A 23721-nucleotide genomic window follows, 5' to 3' on the forward strand; every position below is an offset into this window, starting at 1 on the left:
GCTACGAGAGCTACCTAAGCTAGGGGTACAGAAAGAGGAGAGCTAGCTGTCGTGGTACACCAGCAATCTCAGCTTGTGGGATACCTAGACAACAATGTCAAGTTTGAGGTCAGTTTGAACCACAAAGCAAGTTAGTGCCCTGCAAGAGTTACCTAGCAAGAGTTTGTCTCAGTAAACCAAGCCAAACCAAAAGCAGACCACCATCACGGTAGAAGAGGCAAAAAAGGAAAGAAAGCTCGGGCTCACCTTGACCTCACTGCAATCCCCCTGCCTCAGCCTCTCAAGTTCTGGATTTTGAGTTGGAGATTAGTCTAGGCTGTACAGTGAGTTCTGGACCAGCTTGGACTACATAGTGAGGCCTTATGTTAATAAACAAAGAGAAGCTGGTGTAGTTGTGCATGTAGGGGCAGAGGGACTGGCATGAACTCTAGGCCAGCCTGTGGTACAGAGGCACTAGGGACCCCAATTCAGGCCTTTGTGTTCTCATGGGCACTTTGCCAACTCAGTTTTTATCTTCCTAACCCCATTCTTTAGCTAGTGAGTTTGTGCACATGCCTGGGTGCCCAAAAGCCGGATTAGAATCTTAAATTCCCTGGGGCTGGAGTTATACTCAGATCTTCTACATAGCACACTCTTAACCTGTGTGCTGTCTCTCAATCCTAGCCCCAGAATTTTTAAAAGACATGTTTTTAAACTATGTCTGTGTATTTGTGTACACGAGTGCAGACACCTGCAGAGGCCAGAGCTCGTAGGCCCTGGAGGTGGAATCAGTTAGGAGCTGCCCCGCAGCTGGGAACTAGATTTTAGTCCTTTGCATGATCAGGATGCACTCTTGTTCATTTTACCACATATGTCTATGGGTGCTCTGCCTGCACATCTGTCTGTGTCCGTGTGTGCAGTGCCCACAGACAGATGGCTGTGAGCCACCGTGTGGGTGCTGGGAATTGAACCCAGATTCTCTGGATGAGCAGCCAGTGCTCTGAACTGCTGAGTCCTCTCTCACTAGCAGTGATCATCTTAACACTGCCATCTTCCCAGCGGTCTCCACCCTATGTATTGTTCTTGTTTCTTTTCTTTTTTTGTAACAAGATCTTACTATGTAGCCCAGGCTGGCCTGCTGGCTTTAGTCTTCTGAGTGCTGTGATTAAAGTGTGGGCTACCTCGCTTGGCCTACTGATTATTAGTGTGTGCTATGGCACCCACAGGTCAGAGGCCTACTCTATGTCATTTGTTCTCTCCTTCCATCACCTCTGAGACAGAGTTTCTCTGTGTAGCCCTGGCTAGCCTCAAACTCAGAGATCCACCTACCTCTGCCTGCAAAATGCTTGGATTAAAGGTGTACATAACCAGGCTCAGCAAATGTTAATATTTTTTTAAAATGTTTAAATTGCTCACAATACTATCTTCATATCCTTTCAGTAGTCTAGAGGGTCTATAGTGATCCCTTTATATTGGTAATTCATATTTCCATCTGTAGTGTAACAATTTTTTAAAAAATTTTCTTTTGAGACAGGGTCTCATTATGTAGCCCAGGATGCTCTCACACTCCTGGACCTCGTGTGTCAATGTGTCACTGGATCATGGGTAAGTGCCACTGAGCCTGGTGTGGTGGGCGACATCAATTTTAACTGAACCTTTTGGAGGACTGGCATTTGCCTATTGAGTTTTCATCATGAACTCTGCCCTTCTCCAACCCACAGTCCCAGGATCATATCCAGGCCCTCACTGAGGGAGCCACACTTCAGTCTCTACTGTCCATTATTTCTTTTAATTTACTTTAGATTTACTTTGTTCTTCTTTTTCTACATTTTGTATCTTTAAATTTTCTTGTATGTGTACACACCTATGTAAGTGTCTGCCATACACATGTGGGCACCTACAGAGCCTAGACGTTGGTGTTGGATCCCCTAAGCTAGAATTACAAGCAGTGGTGAGCCTCATGACATGGGTGCTAGGAACCAAACTCAGTTCCTCTGGAAAAGCGGAAGTCACTCTCAACCACTCAGTATCTCTTTGGCCCCTTTTGCTTTCTTTCTTTCTCTTTCTAATATTCTAGCTCCCACTTTTCTTTATTGTTCCTTTTAAAAATTTATGTTTATTTTTGCAAGTTTTAAAAATTAAAATATACAGGGGCTGGAAAGATAGCTCAGTGGGTAAAAACACTGACTGCTCTTCCAGAGGACCAGGGTTCAATTCCCAGAACCCACGTGGCAGTTCACTACTGTCTGTAACTCCAAGATATAACACTCTCACACCAATATACATGTAGGCAGGACACCAATGCACATAAAATAAAAATAAATTACTTTAAAACAATTAAAATAGGCTGGAGAGATGGCTCAGTGGTTAAGAGCACTGACTGCTTTTCCAGAGGTCCTGAGTTCAAATCCCAGCAACCAATGGTGGCTCACAACCATCTGTAATGGGATCTGATGCCCTCTTCTGGTGTGTCTGAAGACAGCGACAGTGTACTTATATATAATAAATAAATCTTTTTAAAAAATTAAAATATACAGCTAGGTATGGTGGTACACACCTTTAATCCCATCACTCAGGAGGCAGAGGCAGAAGGATCTCTGAATTTGAGGCCAGCCTAGTCTACACAGTAGACTCCAGGACAGGGCTGTTTAGAGACACACTGTCCTAAAAATACAAATAAATAAATAAATAAATAACTATTATAATTCCTGTCTCCCTCCAATGTCCCCTGCCTGGTGTCTTCTTAATTCATGGCCACATATATGTACATGTGGAAAGCTTACAGACTTTAAATTTCCTTTCTTTTCAAATACAAGCATATGGAGGATGGAGAGGTGGCTCAGCAGTTAGAGGACTACTGTTCTTGCAGGACTCAAGTTCAATTCCTAGCACCCATATTACATAGCTCACAATGCCTATACCTTCAGCTCTTGGGGGAGGGGGACATTGGGAGCACTGTGGCTTTCATGGGTACACGCACACATACCCATGTACAGATACACAGACATACAGTCACATAATTGAAAGGACCATGGGGATGGAGAGATGACTCAGTGGTTAAGAACACTGGCTGTTCTTCCATGGGACCCGGGATCAGTTACAAGCACTCACATGGCAGGTCACAGCTGTCTGTAACTCCAGGATCTGACACCTTCACAAAGACACACAAGCAGGCAAAACACCAATGCACACTGGGTGGTGGTGGTGGTGGTGGCACACACCTTTGGTCCCAACACTTGGGAGGCAGATGACAGCAGATCTCTGTGAGTTTAAGACCAGTCTGGTTTACAGAGCAAGTTCCAAGATAGCCAAGGCTACACAGAGAAACACTTTCTCAAACAAAACAAACTGTTTTGTATAGATAGTCAATAAGAACATGGCTCCTCTGTCTGTGACTATGCAGTTGTCTGTGCCTCCCTTTAGATCTATCAAATTTTCATCTACCTTTGAAGACTCAATTATAACATTTAAAGGAAAACATGTACAAGGGTAAAAAAGTAATCAAAGCTTCCAAGCAAGCGTGGTAGTGTCTTGTCTACAATTCCAGCATTTGAGAGGCTAAGGTAGGAAGATTGCCATGAACTCAAGGAGAGCCTGGGCTTCAGTCAAAGTCTGTCTTAGAGACAAACTCTGGGGAGATGAGAAGAGAGCTCTGTTGGTAATGTGCTTTCCAAGCACACATGAGGGCCTGAGTTAGGTTCCCCAGCTACCATATAAAACACCAGAGGATTTACAACTCCAGTGCAGGGAAAGACAGGGTTGCTGCAGGTCTACTGAGAAAGCCTGTCGCAAAAATTAAGGTGAGGCATGCGTGGTAGCCCACACTTTTTATCCCAGTGCTTTGGAGGGAGAAGCTTGTGAATCACTTAGATCCAGGGCAACACAGAGACTGCATCTCAGAATAAACCAAATGAGTGGTCAGCAACCTCATTTCCTCTCGTTAGAACAGTAATTTTCTCAGTGCTCTGTAAGTCATTACATACTAGTCTGACTAGTCTGACAGTGGGGTCTTGAAGTTAGTGAAGTGAAACCCACGGTAGAAGATGATGGTTAGTATGTAAACTGCACTGGGCACGGCAATAGAAAACCTAAGGGAAACACTGCCCTCTGCTGGAGTGGTGCCGGCACACACCTGTCATCCCTGAGGTTGAGGCTGAGGCTCAAGGGCAGCCTTACCTCAATAGAGGCACAAACAGCTGAAGCCATTTTATATTCGCTTCAGGAACCCAGGCATCTCGACATGGCTAAAACCCAGTGAGAGGACAGAGAGTTCAGACTCACCGACCAGAGAAATCTGACTCCGTAGCAGAAGATACAAAAATAGAAAGTGAATCTCCACCTGGATGAGCAAAGAATAGAGGTTACTTAAATGTCTACTCCAAAGGGGGGAAACTCCAGCTAGGGAAAATAAAGACAGTATACTAGGACAACTGTCCTCTAGAAAGCCAGCATCAGCTTTGAGCCTCTGTTTAGAATAGAGTCCCACAAGAATACACTCGCCTATTAGACCCTTCACAGTTCCCAGTTTTTAAATTGCACGGCAGTGACTAATAGCCATTTTGAGAGAATTAAATCTCTGATTTCAGGTACAGCATTCTTCAGCAAAGGAAAACTTCCCACAAAGTTTAAATATAGAGCGAGCTGGCACTATTCTGTCACAGTGGGCAGGGTATACATGCCCACCTATCTAAATGCACTCAATGGAACTCACTCCCAGGCTTTTTAAAAACAGATATATTGTATCATTAACTTTTAAATGCAGGAGTTGGTGTGTGTGTGTGTGTGTGTGTGTGTGTGTGTGTGTGTGTATGTGTGTGTGTGTGTGTCTGAGGGCAGGTACCCAAGGAGACGAGAGGCTTCAGATCTCCTGGACTTGGAGTTACAGAGGGTTGTTAGGAGCTCCCTGATGTGGGGAAGGAAGGAAGCTTTCACCCTCTGTTAGTGTATTAAGCGCACTTAACTACTGAGCCAACTCTCCAGGTCACTTTAAATAAAAAAGGGTAGACAGACGGGTTTCACTATGTAATCATGGCTGGCCTGGAATTTGGATATATAGACCAGGCTGGTCTTGAACTGGAGAGCCAATGCCAGCCTCCAAATGCTGGGGATTAAAGTTCCATCTACTTGCCAAGAAGGAACAGAAGGGAATCATCTTGCCTTAGTGGCAGGGACAAGCAGGGGAGTAAATACATGTGAGTGAGCAGGCTTCCAGGTTCGCCCTTTCTCACTGCTGCTCTTGGCTCACTGAGGAGCTCTAGCTGAGAAGCACTAGGACGTAAGCTCCACTTCCATTACCCCTGAGCATTAGAGTCAGACATTGTTATCCTAATAGTAAACTGATTTCCCAAAAGAGAACAGTTGTATCCCACCCTTCTCGTTCTCTGTCCCCACTGACACATACATGCTCTCACAGAACTTAGTGAGCGTTGGAGGCTTGTCCTGATTTCTCCGATGGCGAAACCAGCATTGGATTTTTCGAACATCCCAGTCCAGTTGCTTTGATAGGCCCTTCAGCCTTTTCTCATCAGGATACTGCACATGTATGGCCAGAGTTAGAACACGCCTTCTCCACAATTCCCCGGTAAAACCCTCTCTAGTTGAGCGGCAAAGGATGACAGCCACAGTGGCTTCAAGTGCTTTCTCTGTTTTACCTCCAAATCATTTTAACGATGCCATTTAATTCTAATTAACTTAATTAAAACATCAGTTAGTTTAATAAAGTCAAACATTTGCCCAGTGTCAAACTCTGTATGTCTTGGGGACTCCCATACAGTTCGAATGGAATGGCAATTCTAAAGCAACTAAGCTTACTTAGCACTTTATACTTAGCACCATCAATTCTATTTCCATTTACCTCATGCGCACAAGCGCACACACACAGACACACAAACACACACTCACACACAAAAACACAAACAGCTTGCAGAGATGGCTCATTGGTTAAGACACTTGTTGCTCTTGCAGAGGGACCAAGTTCAACGCCCAACACAACATGTGGAACTTCACAACCATCTGTACTCAGGTTCCAGGAGACCTGAATGTCCTCTGCTGTCCCCCAACAGCACCAGGCACACACATGGGGTACATTACACACACGCAGGCAAAACACATATATGTTACAACAAAAACAAAGCAAAACCCAAAAAACACAAAGGCCACTAGAACCACATGCATACTGATTAAAAGCCGGAGCAAGAAAAAGTTAAAAAAAGACATGATGCATGCGTGTTTAGGGACGAGGAATGGAGGTAGATGCTAAGAAGGATTAAAATTTAAAAGTGTTACATTTAAGGATTTATTTATTTATTTATTAAAGATTTATTTCATATATGTAAGTACACTGTCGCTGTCTTCAGACACACCAGAAGAGGGCATCAGATCCCATTACAGATGGTTGTGAGCCACCATGCGGTTGCTGGGATTTGAACTCAGGACCTCTGGAAGAGCAGTCGGTGCTCTTAACCGCTGAGCCATCTCTCCAGCCCCTATTTATTTATTTTACATGAGTACACTGTTGCTTTCTTCAGACACACCAGAAAAGGGCATCAGATCTCATTACAGATGGATGTGGTTGCTGGGATTTGAACTCAGGACCTCTGGAAGAGCAGTCAGTGCTCTTAACCACTGAGCCATCTCTCTAGTCCATGTTACAGTTTAGAGATTCTGGCTGAAAGGTATCCCAAGAGGCTAACCTTCTCTACAGAGAGACAGAAGAGACCACCTAGGTGTGAAGAGTCACCCCTTCCTATCCTTACTGCCTTAGGGTTTTATTGCTATGAATAGACATCACGATGAAGGTAACTCTAATAAAGACAACATTTAATTGGGACTGTCTTACAGTTTCAGAGGTTCAGTCAATTATCATCATCATGGTGAGAAGCAAGTCATCATGCAGGCAGACATGGTGCTGGAGGAGCCGGAAGTTCTTTATCTTGATCCAAAGACAGCCAGAAGGGGACTACACTAGGCAGAGCTTGAGCATATATATTACCTCAAAGCCCACCCACAGTGATATGCTTCCTCTAACAAAACCACACACCATACCTCCTCTAATATGGTTACACCTCCAATAAGGCCACAACTCCTATTAGTGCCACTCCCCATAGGTCAAACATTCAAACACATAAATCTATGGGGGCCATACCTATTCAAGCAACCACAGTCCACTCCCTGAACCCCATAGGCCTATAGCTCTAACATAATGCAAAACGCACTTATTCCAACTCCAAAAGTCCCTACAGTCTATCGCAGTCTTAGCAATGTTTAAAAGTTCAAAATTCAATGTTCTGAGATTCACACAATCTCTTTACTGTAATCCTCTATTAAAATCAAAATCAAAAACAGATCACATACATTCAATAGATCATGGCACAGGGCATACATTACTGTTCCAAAATGTAGGGAAGAGAGCACAGTGAGGAAAAACTGGACCAAAGCAAAACTGGAAACCAGCTGGGTAAACTAAACTCTGAACCTTCATGTCTGACGTCCAATTCCTTTTAGCTTTGTTGACTACAACACACTTCTTTCTCCTGAGCTGGCTCGACTCCCTGTTAGCAGCTTTCCTCAGCAGGTGTCCCATGGCTCTGGCATCTGCAACATCTTGGGGTCTCCAAGGCAACTTCAACTTAACAGCTTCTCATTCCAACGTCTGGGATCCACATATGATCTTCTGGGCTCTCCAAAGGGCTTGCTTGGGTCACTCATCCAGCTCTGCCCTCGGTAGCACTCCAGGATCTGGCAGTCTCCACTCCACTGTTGCTGCTGTTCTTGGTGATCATCCTTTGGTCCTGGCATCTCTGACAGACTGGGCTCTTCCGCTGCACTTTCATGACCCCTTCATGCCTTCAAAACCAGTCCACGTGGGTGACTCGCACTTATCATCAAGTCTGGTCATCAGCGACAAGGTCTACCTCTAGGACAGAGCTTTCTTTGTGCTCTCAGAAGACGTTTCCCAGAAGATTTCACCCTAGTGAAGCTGATCTCTTCTTAATCATTGATAATTTCTTAGCTCCGGCTAACAAGTATCAGTTGTCCCAGTAGTCCCTTCCATTCTTGATTTCAAAGCCAGAGCCACATGGCTGAAGCTGCCAAGTTCTGCTTCTTGCAGGAGTTGGAACATGGCCCCCTTATTCTATTACATCATCACCAGCTTTCTGTTTTCCAACTCCTTCACCGCCTGAGTTTGGCTGTTCTGGAGCTTGCTCTGTAGGTGGGCTTTGAACTCAGAGATCTGCATGCTTGTCTCCCGAGTGCTGGGATAAAAGGTGTGTAGCATCAGACCTGGACCTGAGCTTTTCTTTACTTGGATCTTGCTCTGTATTAGACTGACCTCGAACTCAGAGACCTGCTTACCTCTGGCTCCTGGGATTAAAGGTATTTACCACCTTGCCTAGACCTAACCGTTCCCTAATTCCTTACACAAGATCTTTATAAATTCTAGATTGCAGTTCATTCCAGATATAGTCAAGTTGACAACCAAGAATCGCTGTTAACAGTCCATCCCGGGTTACTTTGATACTAGGTAGGACCTTGCCTAGGTCACCACTCCCCTAATTCCATTTAATATCCTTGAACACATTAGCCACATTCTACTTTCTGGTACCCCTTTAACCCTTGAATCATACTTTTTTTTTTCTAAGCTTGCTATTACACTTGAACAAAACACTCTTCATAAGAGTGAACCACAGGAACCACAGGAGAGTCTACACTAGGCAGTTTTGAGATTTCCTTTGTCAATGCAATTAATCTAAATCTCTTCTCCTTAGCCTAGGAAGACTCTTCAGATGAGGACAAAAAGAAGCCACATTCACAAACATCACAAGAATGATCTCTAAGTAACATATTAGAACTCTTCTCCTCTGAAACCTCTCGAGCCAGGTCCCCAGAGTTCAAATCCCCTCAGCATCACTGTCTTTCATGCTTTTACGAGGATGCCCATTAATCCCCACTTAAAGCATTCATTCCACTGTTTTCCAAAGTGCCAAAATCCACATTCCTCCAGACAAAAGCGCTGTCAGGCCTATCACAGGAATAACCTGGTCCCTGGTACCAACTTCTGTCTAAGGGTTTTACTGATGTGAAGAGACACCTGACCAAGGCAACTCTTATAAAGAAAAATGTTTACTTGGGGCTGGCTTACAGTTGCAGAGGCTCAGACCATCATGGTGGGAAGCATGGCAGCGTGTAGGCAGACACGGTGCTGGAGGCAGCCAGATACATATTGCTCCAAAACCCATCTATGCAGTGACATGCTTCTTTTTTTTTTTTTTTTTTTTGGTTCTTTTTTTTCGGAGCTGGGGACTGAACCCAGGGCCTTGCTTCTTTTAACAAGGTCACATGCCCATCTCCAGTAAGGCCACACCTCCTATTAGTGCTCCTCTCCTCTAACCAAGCATTAAACACATGAATCTATGGGGGGCCATACCTATTCAAACAACCACACTTACCTTCCTCACATATGCTATTTCCCCATCTATGGAGCAGTCTTCCTGTGGTCTTTGTCCTGCTTACGTACCTTAGAGATAGATGTGAACACCTTCTCAAGGGTGACATTGGATTCCACCTGGTAGACAGCACTGTCTTCAATGCCAATACGGAGTGCACAGGGTTTAGCAATAAATCTGTAACAGAGAAAACGCAAGGTCCAATTCTAAATATAGTTTGCTACTATGACAGAGGGGTCCTGATTAGTATAATAATATGAGAAAAAAGTGGGAACACAAGACTAGTAACAGAAACTTGTTATTTGGTTTCCTATTCTGCCACTGACTCACTTCCTGGGAAGACTATTTGAAAAGGTTAGATTTGGGGCTGGGTAGTGGTGGTGTACTCCAGAGGCAGAGGTAAGAGAATCTGTGAGTTTGAGGCCAGCCTGGTCTAGAATGACTTCCTGGATAGCTATGGCTATAAAAAGACACCCTGTCAAAAAAGCAAAAACAAAACAAAACAATGATGGAGTGGGCCTGGTGTGGTGGGGTATGCCTTTAATCTCAGCACAGGCAGAGGGTGGCTGGATCTCTAAGTTCCAGGCCAGCCAGAGATACAAAGAGAAATACTGCCTCAAAAAGTAACAACAGAAAAACAAAAACAAAACAAAAGAGTTGGATTTCCAGTGTGGTGGTGCAGTAGGTGGTACATGCCTTTAATTCTAGCACTAGGGAGCCAGTAAGACAGCGTTTCCCAGACACAAATAACGATAATAAAGACGAGTGTGAAATACTGTCACAAGTGAAGTGTTCATTTTCCTCCCATCAGACGACCAAGCCAAGTGTGGTGGCACATACATATGGTCCCATGCTTGGGAGGGGGTGGGGGTCCTGAGGCAGAGAACTGAACATTAGCCCATAGTACAAAGAGAGACTCCCATCTCAATATCTCAATTTAGTCCCTGGGGAGTAAGGGTGATTTTTTTTTGATAATTTTTTTAAATTAAAGATGTGTGTGTGTGTGTGTGTGTGTGTGTGTGTGTGTGTGTGTGTTTGCCTGCATGTTAGTGTACCATGTGCATGCAGTGCCTAAAAAGGCCAGAAGATGGATTAGAACCCCTGGACCAGTAAGTGCTGGGAATCAAACCTGGGTCTTCTGGAAGGGCAGCTAGTTCTCTTACCACTGAGCCAGCTCTTTTGTCCCCAGGTCATTTTGTTTTATTGCTGGGGATTGAATCATCCTCAAATGTTTTTTATGCAATATCTGGGGCCAGATGTTCTCTTCTTTTTTAGACCTAGGTAATCTTATGTGTCTGGGTGTTTTGCCTGCATGCATGCATGTATACCATGTGTGCTGAAGAGACAGAAGGCAGACTGCAGTTTCCTCTTCTCTTTGGTCTACATATGATGTGTGTGCAAGTGTGCCAGGGCACCCTTAGAGGTAAGAGACAACCTTATTCGAGACAGAGTCCCTTCGTTGTTTGCTGCTCTGGGAGCATATAGCTGGCCTGTGAGCTACTCCATCTCACTGCAGGAACAGAACAAGAGGGACAGGAGAAGTGCTTGCCCTACCCAGGAGAGTCAATGAAGGCCCTCAAGACCGTTATCTACCGAGCTGTCTCTCTGGCTCAGAACTAAGCCCCCAGTTCAGCATTAATTATCTTTGAGGGCTAAGAATAAGTAACTTTACTATTTTCTCTTATAAAGAAGCAGTCATATCTTCTATGAAAACTTTAGACAAACAGTTACTTAGAGTACAGATTTAGCCACACCTATAGCCCGCTTTCTCAGCATAGGTGGTAAATACTCATTTCCAAGCTGGTGCTGCTAGATTTTAACCTCCAGCTTATATTCAGAGTCCTTATAAACACAAATACTAGACAATATTTTTATTTAATAAGGGTCTGTAAACCAGGAAGCAGCACTCTTCCATGGCCTCTCCATCAACTCCTACCTCTGGATTCCTGCCTGAGTTCCTGCCCTGACGTCCCGCGGCGCTGGACTGTGAAGTGTTAAGTGGAAGCTGATATAAACTCTCCTCCGCAAGCTGCTATCGGCTCTAGAGTTTTATCACAGCAACAGAAACTCTAACAGTGATATTCATTGACTGTCGGGTAACTAACTGGTCTAGAGAAACCTGTTCTTGCTCTACTAGACCTCAGTTTGGATCTGGGGTTGAAAATCATTCAAAAGGACAATCAAGGCAGTCGTCTTGTTTTTGAAGCCACACCATATCAGAGACCAAAAGGTTCCCTGGCATATCCTCTTAGCCACATAAGTTATGAAGATCAAAAGCAGAAAACAGCCTTTGTGGTTCCTAAATTAGCCCCTTACCCAAGTCCCTTCTTCAACCCAAAGGCACAGTGAAATAAGTTCAGACCTGGAGTTAGATATTGTCAACCAAGACCTTAAGGAGGTCAAATGCCTACAGAACCAAGCAACATCAATCAATGGCTATTTCACTGTGTACTTAGCCAGATGTTTTGGACTCCCCTGGAACTGGGAGTTACAAGAGTCTGTGAGTCGTCCAGCATAGATGCTAGGAAACCCAGCTGGCTCCTCTGGGAGAGGTAAATGCTGAGCCATCTCTGTCTGCAGCCCTCTGCACACACCAGAAGAGGGCACCAGATCCCATCACAGACGGTTGTGAGCCACCATGTGGCTGCTGGGAACTGAACTCAGGACTCGGAAGAGCAGTGGTTAAGTGCTCAGCTGTCTCCATCTGAACCAAGGTTTTATGGCTGTTGTTTTTGAGGCAGGGTCTCCTGTGTGTCCCTGGCTGACCTGAAATTATGACACCAGGTTGGCCTCAAAACCAGAGACCCATCTGCTTTTGTCTCTGAGTGCTGGGATTAAAGTCCTTTACCACAACCAGCTCAAAATGTTTAAAATTTTTTAAACATTTATTTAGCGTACGTACGTACGTACGTGTGTGTGTGTGTGTGTGTGTGTGTGTGTGTGTGTGTGTGTGTGTGTGTAGATATATATACTCCTGTGCTATATATATGCTCACGTGTGAGGGAGGGTGAGATGAAACTTGTGGGAATAAGAGTTCATCGTCATGTAAATTCTAGAGATTGAGTTGAGGATGATAAACTGGGCAGCAAGTGCCCTTTCCCTCCAAGTCACTTCACAGGATTATTTTAAAGACGGAATGACGCGATGTACAGCTAGTCTGGCACCTGATAGTAAACACTCATTAACAGTGGCTTTAATGACTTCAGGACAGAAGTAGTTCCATTGGTAATAGTGTGCCTATTAAGTGTGAAGCCCCGGGCTTGATCCTTAGTACTGCACACCTGTAACCCCAGCATGGGGAGGGGAAGGCTGAGGAATCAGGGGTTCAGTGTTCATCCCTAGGTGTACAGCAGGACTGAGAGCAGGGCTTAGTTGGATGAGGCTCTGCTGTGAGTGGTGGCCTGTGCCTGTGAAGCTCATGCCCATGCCCATGAAGACCCTGTGCTCCAGGCACATGTCTACTGTCATTCCCACTACAAACACAGTCTCAATCTGGGTTTTTCACTGACACACTCAGCGAGGCGGAGCAAGAAGTCTACTTCACTCACAGGTAAAGCTGAGATCTTATCATTCTTCTTATCTGACCTTGGGATGGACTCGGGATCCTAGAGCTAACACAGTTCATTTCTTACCCTCATTAGTTCAGAGTTTCAGTGGAAAACCATGAAGCCAGCCTGGTCTACAAAACAAGTTCCAAAGCCACACAGGGCTACCTAGGGAAACCCTGTTTTTGAGAAAGAGAGAAGGGAGGGGAGAGGACCCTGTGGCTGGGGAGATAGTGCACTCAGTAAAGTGTGTGCCTTGCACGTGTGCAGACCCTCTGATCTACAGTAAAGAAAAACAAACCAACAGCAGGTGTGATGCTGCACCTGTAACCCCAGCACTGGGGAGGCAGAGACAGCAGGATCTCCAGGGCTTTCTAGACAGCCTACTGGCCTACCGGTCAGTTTCCGCGTCAGTGAGATCCTCTGCTGTGTGCTCTTCCAGAGGATCCAAGCTCATTTCCTAGCACCATACTGAGTGGGTGCAGACACCTGGGACCCCAGCTCCAGGGACTCTGACACACACAGTGCACTTATATATACTTTTTGTTTGTTTTTCCAGATATGGTTTCTCTGTTTTGCCCTGGCTGTCCCCAAATTCATTCTGTAGACCAGGCTGGTCCTGAACCCACAGAGATCCATCTGCCTCTGCCTCCAGAGTGCTTGGATTAAAGGCATGCACAACCATAGTCTGGTCAAAACAAACACTTTTTAAAAAGTGACTTTATTTTATTAGTATGTGGAAGTTTTCTCCTTTGACCATGTGAGTCCCAGAGATCAAACTGGGACAGACAGTGGGACTTGGAGGCAAGTACCTTTATCTAATGAGCCATCTTACTGACCCAGAATTTGTATCCTTCAGAAGGTCTATAAAGCCAAAACTGCCTTCATAGTACTTCCATGAGCTTGTAACAATTCTTTTCTCCCATCGGTTTACAATGAAACTACACAGCTACTTGGCATATCCAACTGTGACAGAATGGATGCAGAGCTAACGTGAGAACAGACCTGCCAGACAGTGAGCAGACAAAGCTATCAAATTACTCTTCTTCTTAGTTTGGAAAAATTATTTTTACAAGATGTTATATTACCATGTAGCAAGCTCATTATTATTTTAACTATTAAATGTATGTTACATTTAAAAGTTTTTAATTTCTGTAGCAGTACACATCAGTAGACCTTATTCACGTAAGTAAAATCCCATTTAAGACCCTGAATGACCTTCACTGTTGCTGAGGCAGGGTCGTGACGCGTATCTCAGGCTGGTAATTTGCTCCCAACTGTTGAAATTACTCCTTACAGCAGGCAGTGAGTAGTCTATGGGAGCTATTTCTTCTGTGTGGCTATCAGAGGTGGCCTCAGGGGACAGCCCACCTTGTTTAAGACAGAGTTTCTTCTGTTCACTATTGTATAAGCCAGGCTAGATGGCCTACCAGCTTCCGGTGACTCTCTGGCCTCCACCTCCCATCTCCTCTACCATGGGACACGCAGGGACACTGGGTCCGGCTTTTATTTAGATTCTGAGGATCTGAACTCAGGTTGTGCAGCCAGAACTTTTACCTGCTGAGCTATCTCCTTAGCCTGAAAAGTATTGTGGGTGAGGGGGTTGGTAAGGTGGTTGAGTCAGGATCTTGCCGGCACAGAATTCACAGCAATCCTCTTGTTGGTCTCTTGATTATAAGATTATAACTGTGAGCCACTGTGGGATTGTAATGGCCCAGGGTTATGGAAGAAGTGTGGAGGAAGTTTTAACTCTGGATATCTTAAACGTGAGGACAGCAGGAATTGGCTACCTACCCGCTTACAACTTGGCACTATAAAACCAGCTCCCCCATCATCAACCCTAATAAAGAATTGATTACCCTGACACTTATCAGGCTTCACTCCTTGTCGATCTTATAAGGCTGTCCAGTGTTTTCCCCCCACCTCTGCCCTGGCCAATGGTATACAGCCACACGGACCTTGCTGTAGAGACCCTGGCCACCTCTCCACCCCAATAAACAGGCCAGTTCTCCAAAGCTGTTCCAGGTGTGTTTGCTGCCTGCATACTCAGGGCAGACTGAGATCCTATACTGCACCCACCCCAAGACCAGCTAAGCTTCCCTTCCTCCAGTCCAGCTTGGTGTGCAATGGGCCTGGCTACCAGGAAGGAGAAGTGGGCATGGGGCAGCAGGCCACCATGCCTCGCCTGAAAGCTGTTCTTCTCACTAACTACTTCAGGATGGAAGTCTAGTGGATCAGCCTGAAGGTGAGGTATACCTGCACTGTGGGGATGACTACATTTTGCCCTTCCTCTATTAACACCTGAGCAGGTGAGTCAGTATAACAACCTACTACTTTGCTTCTTGACACTAACACTTCTATTACGTCTATGATTGGTTCTATCATCAGTGCTGGATGTGAGTTATCCGGGAATATCTAAAGTCCAGACTGCTTCTTAATTGATGATTTGTTTTAAGCCATACAAATAGGCTAGTACACTGAGACACCTATTCTGGCTCTCAAGAATGCTCTATGGGGCTAGGAAACTTTGGGATCACTAGGTTAATTATGTTATCTACCAAACAGACAATAAGACAAGCATTTGTGAGTGATCGATCTGCTGATGTGTGCTGAATGTCAAATGGATACCACTATTCAGAAGGCAGCTACACTTGGTGCAGTAATGGGGCAGCAAGAAGAAGGGTGTATATGAACTTGAGTGAAAAGAAGGTGAGAGTTAGATCTGCAAGGGTGAATGTGGTTGTATAACAAGAATAAAGGGTTGCAGTGGTAACACACCTTTAATCCCAGCACTCGAGAGGCAGGTAGATCTGTGAGTTCAAGGCCACACTGGTCTACAGAGCAAGGCCAGCCAAAACTACACAATGAAACCCTATCTCAAAACAACAAGGGAAGGTACACTGAGGAGCCACAGACAGTTAACAATGGCTAAAGGAGGGGGGCGGCCTTCTCTAGAGGTAGAGCTAACATAAGTTGTTCATGCTCACAAGATAACAGAGCAGAACAAACAAAAGGCAGGAAAACACAAGGGGCAGCAATGGCTCAGTAGGGTAAGAGGGGAGAGGGTACCAGGCTAAGCCAGCTCACCAGCCCACAACCCTCCTTCCCTCTCAAGTTGCTTATCCCACCCTTACTTAGCTTCTTTCTTTCTTTCTTTTTTTTTTTTTTTTTATTGATTTTTCAAGACATGGTTACCTCTGCCTACCTCTGCTTCCTAAGTGCTGGGATTAAAGGCGTGTGCCGCCACTGCCTGGCCAAAAATAAGATAAAACCAAAAAAAAAAGTGTGCTAGGTGCTGGGATGTAAACCTGGTCTGGAGGAACGGCTGGCACTCTTACTGCTGAGTCATCCCTGCAGCCCCGCTTAACTTTCATGATTACACATCTCAGTGCACGTGCTTCAAGGTGAAGCACAGATTATGGAAAGGAAACAACAAAAAATGTCTCAAAAAAGTCTTATCATACTTCATATTCTATAAACAACTTTCACTAGACTCTGCGCCTGTATTCGGAACTAAAGTGCACTTTTCCAGGTTTAACAGCCCTGCACCACAGGTCTCAGGCAGTCCACCAACAGTCTATGTAACAGAAAGCCTTGAATTTTGGATCCTCCTGCCTCCACCTCCCTAGTGCTGTGATTATAGGTGTGCTGGGCCTACCACACTGACTACACCTTAACTGTTGGCTTTATGGCTGCCCCACTAAAGACTGAAGCCATGATTTTAGTGGGGGTGGTAGTTTTCTGTATGGTTTTTGATCAAACCTTTTTTGGAATGCTAGCAAATATTCTAAAGCCAGATTATTTACACTTTGTCCTCGAAGTATGTATCATAGTTAGCCTCTCTAGTAAACAGTTGCTGAAGAATGAACAGGTTTTGGACGAGGCATGGCAGCACAGGATTGTACTCATACCTACGCAGAACTGCCTCAGCTAGGGCTCACTGCTGCAAAGAGACACTGTGACCATGGCAACTCTGATGAAGGAACACATTTCACTGAGGCTGGCTTACAGTCAGAGGTTTAGTCCACTATAGTCATGGCAGGAAGCACGGTGGCATGTACACAGGACAGGCATACATAATGTGGGGAAGGACTAGAGTTCCACATCTGGATCAGAAGGCAGTAGAAGGAAGACTGAGCCACTAGGCCTGGCTTGAGCTTCTGAGACCTCGGGGTTGGGGATTTAGCTCAGTGGTAGAGTGCTTGCCTAGCAAGAGCAAGGCCCTGGGTTCGGTCCCAAGCTCTGGAAAAAAAGGAAGAAAAAAAAAAAGCTTCTGAGACCTCAAAGCCCATCCCCCAACACCTACTCAACAAGGTCACATCTCCTAATAATGCCACTCCCTACAGGTGTTGGGGGTGGGGGGAGGCCTTTTTATTCAAACCGCCACAGAGACTGTGACAGGATGGTCACAAGTTCAAGACCCACCTGAACTACAGAATGAGATCAAAGCCAGCCTGTGCAATTTAGTAAGACCCATCTCAAAATAAAAAGTTAAAAAAAAAAAAAAGAAAAAAAGAGTGGTGGGGGTGGAGAGCATAACTCAGTGGTAGAAAGCATTGCCTGGAACCTATGAGACCTTAGGAGCAGCATCTGACACTGACAGCCAAACAAGGCAAACCAAGAACAACGACCAATGACATACTCCTCTATCCATGAAGTGAAATGGACTACAACAGCAAGTTCTGGGCCGGCTCAGTCTATGCAATGAGACCCCGCTCAGGTGAATGGGTGAACAAATGAATGAATAAACTCCATCATAAAAATCCCTGTTAGATGGTGCAGTTCCACCTTTAAAGACAAAGCACTTCCTGGGTCAACTTTGTGCATTATCAAAGCAGGATGTCACTGACTACTGAGGAATCAGAAATGAAGTTAACCAAAATTCTATTCTGTGTGTGCGTGCTTTGCCTGCAAGTGTATGCCTAGTGCTTGAGGGAGTGATAAGTATGTCAGGTCCCTGGAAATGCAGTCAGGGACGGACTGCTGAGTCACCACGTGAATGCTGGGAACTGAACCTCCCCAAGAACAATAAGTGCTCTTAACTGATGAGAGCTCTCCAGCCCCAAGTTAACCAACTTTAATCTACGATCAGAGATTTCCCTAAAAAGACAACAACCACAACCGTCTGATTTAATGGGAGACACTCTGTGCCTGTGATGGAGACTTCTAAGACAGATGCCACCCACAAGCTAAAATCTACAAGAAACATCCTCTTTAATTCCTCCCCCCCACCTCTAGTGTTGGTTTATTTTGGACACAGACTCTATAGCCTAGACCACCCTCAAATTTGTGATCTTGCTTTAGTCTTATGAGTACTGGGATTACAGGCTTGTGTCACCACACTTAATTAGAAATCCCGGGTTTACAAGAGAACACAGAATGTGATTATTTTCTCTGCCCTCTTCAGCTGTGCAGCTTTCTGTGCGTATATGATACTTGGCAAACTTGTTTACAGATCATTAACTACTGAGCAGATTTAGACAAAAAGTAAAAATACAGAGCAACAGTTACCTGTTAGTTCCTATCAAACATTACTGAAAATAGAATATTTGGTTACTTATCATTCAGAGACAATTGACATATTAAAAATCATTCAGCCTGCTCACTGTTAAGATATTGATTTTGTTACTAGGTGATGTGTATCTTTAATCCCAGCACTCAGGAGGCAGATCTCAGAGCTTAAGGCCAGCCAGGCCTATATAGCAAGTTCTAAGCCAGCCAGAGCTACACAGAGAGACCATGTCCCATAAAACAAACACAAAAGACGAACAAACAGACAAACGGAGGTTTTGATCTTGTCAGTCTTTGATCCACTCCACTACTTGGCAGCGTTGATTAGATTCCTTACTACTTTTGGCAGTGGGGGTTGGAGCTTGGGCTCTTTGGTTCCCCCTGCCTCCATCCTTAATGATAAGATTACAAATGTATGTCAGCATGCCTGGTTTTTATGTGCTTGAGGTAAGGCCTCTCCACTGCCCTGGCTGCCCTAGAACTCACTGTTATCGGGCAGGCTTTGCCTCTGCTTTTGATGCTGGGATTGAAGGTATGTGTCTCCAGACTGTGAAAACTGAGCTATAGATGGCTAGGCAGTAAGGAGAACTTGCTGTTCTCAGAGAAGACCCATTTTTGGTTCCCAGAACCCAAATAATAACTCACATCTTTTGTTAACTTGGAAGGCAGAGGCAAGTGGATCTCTGAGTTTCAATGTCAGCCTGAGAAACACTGTCTCAACCAAACCAAACCAAACCAAACAACATTGTCCTCTAAGCTGGATGTAGTAGTGCCTGCCTTTGTCCCCCACTCAGGAGGCAGCTGTGAGTTCAAGGCTAACCTGGTCTACATAGGAAGTTTCAGGACAGTCAGGGCTAAATAGAGAGACTTTCTTTTTTTTTTTTTTTTTTTTTCTTTTCTTTTTTTCGGAGCTGGGGACCGAACCCAGGGCCTTGCGCTTCCTAGGCAAGCGCTCTACCACTGAGCTAAATCCCCAGCCCCCATAGAGAGACTTTCAAAAAGAACGAAGTTATTCTCTGACCTCCACAAGTGCTTTAAGGATGCACACACCTGCACAGGAGCATACACAGACACACTCCAAACACAACAGATAAATGTACTGATAATAAACTTATGAGGCACAGGAGTAAAATTTTTAATAGACAAACTTCATTTATTGCTACTTATTTTTAACTATGTATCTATACACCTGAGCACAGATGTGAATAGAGGCCAGGGCATTAGGTCCCCTGGGGCTGGAGTTACAAGTGATTGTAAGTCACTTAGTATGGGTGCTAGGAACCCAACTTGGGTCCACTGAGCCATTTCTTCAGCTCCTACTAGCCACAATTTTTAGGAGATCAAAAGCAGAGCTATGGACTGGAGAGATGGCTCAGCGGGTAAGAGCACCGACTGCTCTTCCAGAGGTCCTGAGTTCAATTCTCTGCAACCACATGGTGGCTCAACCATCTGTAATGAGATCTGCTGCCCTCTTGTAGTGTGTCTGAAGACAGCTACAGTGTATTTATATATAATAAATAAATAAATAAATGAATACATCTTTTATAAAAAATAGAGCTAGAAGGTTACGACTGCACTTCCAGCATTCAGGAGGCAGAGGCAGTAAAATTACGAGTTTGAGGCCAAGTAAGACCTTGTCTCAAACCACCTACAACTGCTATCACTATCAGCACCAAAACATTATTTTTACATTATTCATTTATTTCCCCCAACAGAATTTTGCTGTGTAGCCCTGGCTGTCCTGGGAATCAATCTGTAGATCAGGCTGGCATTGAACTCACAATAATCTGCTTCCTCTGCCTCCCAAGTGGTAGAGTAAAGGAGTGTACCGCCACTATCGGGTTGTTTTTTACTATATTGATTTTATTTGACAAATCTAAAATGCTAAACCTGATTTGATAGTACACACCTGTAATCCTAGCACTCTTGGAGTGAAAGCAGGAGTCCAAGGCCAGCCATCTTCAGCTACATAAGGAGTTTAAGTTTAGCCTAGGCTACAGGAGATCCTGTGTCAAACAAGACAAAAGCTGTATAAGGTATCAATACGTAAATCATGCAAAAAGTGTAGACTAGCGTGCAGCTCGGCTGTTCAAGTGCTCACCAAGGGAGCCCTTGACTTATAAACCAGACAGGCTGGTCATCTGAGGCCTGCCTGTGACACAAGGGACCCTGCCTCAATAAAAGTAAAGACTGAGGTGTTTTAAAGCCAGGGTGTACTGTGTATTACTTTACATCTCAGCTCTGAGTCTTCACACTTGAAATCCTCAGAGACATGTAGTACGTAGTGATTGCTGGTTTGGACAATAGAATTCTAATTATTCTACCTAGGAAACTGGCGCCATTGTTTGATTTTGGAAATAGTTAACTCCCTTTGCAGTATCATCTCAGTTAATTTCCCTAATGATAAAACTGGAATAGATTCAAGTACAAATGGTCAAAACTGTCTATATTCTTTAGAAGTAAAATTTTGTTTGCCTGAAAATATCTCTGGAGAGGAATTCAAAATAGGCAGCTCTCCCCATCCCACTCTATAAGGAGGTACAACTGCTGTTTCTGTTCTTTCGTTAACCTCTTCTTTACCCATTTACAAGATTCTACCATTATTTTGAATAAGGTTTGGTGCCAGCAAAAAATAAGGAGCACGTTTCTTTTCAATGACAGACACACAGTCTCTAGGGATACATCAGAACCTGGTCCCAGTCATGACAACTGTGCTGGTGGGAATATGCTTGGCCCAGGGAGTGGCACTATTAGGAGGTGACACTTGTTAGAGGAAGTGTCACCACAGGGATGGGCTTTGAGACCCTCCCCTAGCTGCTTGAGGACAGTCTGCTCCTGGCTTCCTCTGGATGAAGATGTAGAACTCCCGGCTCCTCCAGTGCCAGGACTGCTTGGACACTGCCATGTTCCCCAATGATGACAGTGGGCTGAACCTCTGAACCTGTAAGCCAGGCCTAATTAAATGTTATCCTTATGAGAGTTGCCTTGGTCATGGTGTCTGTTCACAGAAATAAAACTCGAACTAAGACAGAAGTTAGTACCAGGGACTAGGGTATTGCTGTGATAGGCCTGAGCATGCTTTTCTTGGGAAGAATATGGATTTTGGCAATTTGGAAAGCAATGGAATGCTTTAAGTGGGGCTTAATGGGCTATCCTAGCACGTATACGGAAGACTTTGTTGCTGAGTGATTTAACTATTGAAGCTGGGCTCTACAGGTTTCAAAGGAGAATTTTAGTATGTGGCTAAGAGACTGATCTTATGATATTTCGGTGAAGAATGTGGCTGCTTTTTGCTATTGTTGAAAGAGTTTGCCTGAGGCTAAGGTGAAGAGATTTATTTACTCTTTGACAAAGGCATTCATGCCTGGTGTAAATCCTGTTGTGTGGTTACTAAAGTTCACTCTTATGAAGAGCACTTTAATGAAATGGAGCAAGCATAGAAAGGAAAAATACAAAACGTATGATTCAAAGAGTAAAGGGGTGCCAGAAAGTGGAGTGCAACTAAATCCTGTGTTCAAGGACATTAAATGAAATTAAGGGAATGGTGACCTTAGGACAAGATCCCACATAGCTGAATTTAGGATTCTCCAGTTGCAGATAGGATAGTCATATCTAAGAACTATTATGATCTGGTTATTGGTTTCATTTGAACCTTTAATCTGGAATGAAGTACAATACAGAAAAAGCGGGGTGGGGGCAAACCTGTGATCCAGATCTTGAGGAATCATGGCCATGAAAAGCTGGGATTAAAGCATTCAGCAGAGCCCTGCAGATTGGTGAATTCAGGCAAATCTACAGAGCAAGCTCCAGAACAGCCAAGCTCAGGCAGTGAAGGAGTTGGAAAACAGAAAGCTGGTGATGATGTAATAGGACAAGGAGCCATGTCTCAGCCAGGGGGTTGTGGGGGCGGGGGCACACAGCATCACTGAGGTAAAATCTGGGAAGTGTGTTCTGAGAACACAGAGAAACTGTGTTCCAGAGATAACCAAGGTTGTGCCTCATGCTAGTAGATGGATCTGGTAACGTGTAAAAGTTGCCCAGTATTGTTTGAAGGTATGAAGAGGTTATGGTGAGCAGCTAAGGCTTTTTGCACAGTCAGAGGCCAGGTAAGACCATTGGTGAAGGTGCAGCCTCAGTTGCAGTTGATAGCCCAGGACTGAAGGGGTTATGCAAAGAAACTGAGGTGTGGCACCACAGAGGGAACCTAAGAGAGGCTATTAGTGAAGCCTAGTTGCAGCAGAAGACCCCAGCGTATTAGAGATGCCAGTATCACGGGATGACCACCAAGAACTGCAGCAGGAGTGGAGTGGAGTCAACCAGAACCTAGAGTGCTACAGAGGGCAGAGCTGAAGAAGTTACCCAAACTCTTTGGAGAAGCCCAGGACATTGTGTGTAGATCACAGACATTGGAACAAGAAGCTGTAAGGCTGAAGTTGCCTTGGAGGCCCCAAGATGTTAAGAGATGTCAGAGCTGTGGAAGACCTGCTGAGGAAAACTGCTAATGGGGAGTAGAACTAGCCCAAGAGAAAGTTTGTTGCAGTCAATAAAGATGAAGAACTTAGAGATCTGAGGAGCACTTTGATATCAGACATGAAGATGCTAAGTTTGGAGTTTGCCCAGCTGGCTTTTGGTCTTGCTCTGGCCCAGTATTTCCTCACCATGAGGTTTTGGAATGGTAATTTGTATCCTGTGATGCTGGAGGTAAGATATCTGCCTTTTGCTTTTGCTTTTTCTTTTTTTAAAAAAGATTTATTTACACTGTAGCTGTCTTCAGACACACCAGAAGAGTGCATCAGATCTCATTACAGATGATTGTGAGCCACCATGTGGTTACTGGTATTTGAACTCAGGACCTCTGGAAGAGCAGTCAGTGCTCTTAACTACTGAGCCATCTCTCCAGCCCTTGATTTTGATTTCTTAAGGGATTATAGTTTAGAGATTGCATGAATCTCAGAAGAGACTTTTGACATTGTGGAGACTGTTACAGACAATGGGACTTTTGAAGTTGGGCTAAACATATTTTGTATTAGGCAATGCCTAGGTATGGCCCCCATAGATTCATGCACTTGAATGGGACCAAGGTAGAATGTGATGGTTTGACCCAGGGATTGACACTATTAGGAGGTGGGCTTTGAGAGCCTGTTCTTAGCTGCCTGACAGTCTGCTCCTGGCTTCCTCTGGATGATGTGTAGAACTCTCACCTCCTCCAGCACCATGCCTGCCTGGATGTGGCCATGCAC

General features: G+C 44.6%; 1 protein-coding gene across 4 annotated transcripts in view; it reads right to left on the reverse strand.

Moving 5' to 3' along the window:
- Positions 1-23721, reverse strand: part of Cers5 (ceramide synthase 5) — a 38351-nt gene that overhangs the window by 7047 nt on the left and 7583 nt on the right. For 2 of the 4 annotated variants that reach the window (NM_001439988.1, NM_001108993.2), the window contains 3 exon segments: positions 4261-4318; positions 5381-5511; positions 9497-9602. In NM_001439988.1, coding sequence (NP_001426917.1) covers positions 4261-4318; positions 5381-5511; positions 9497-9602 — 295 coding nt within the window. 4 annotated transcript variants of the gene reach the window in all.

The sequence above is a fragment of the Rattus norvegicus genome, chromosome 7 (genome assembly GCF_021556685.1).
Source record: "Rattus norvegicus strain SHRSP/BbbUtx chromosome 7, alternate assembly SHRSP_T2T, whole genome shotgun sequence".
Taxonomy (NCBI): domain Eukaryota; kingdom Metazoa; phylum Chordata; class Mammalia; order Rodentia; family Muridae; genus Rattus; species Rattus norvegicus.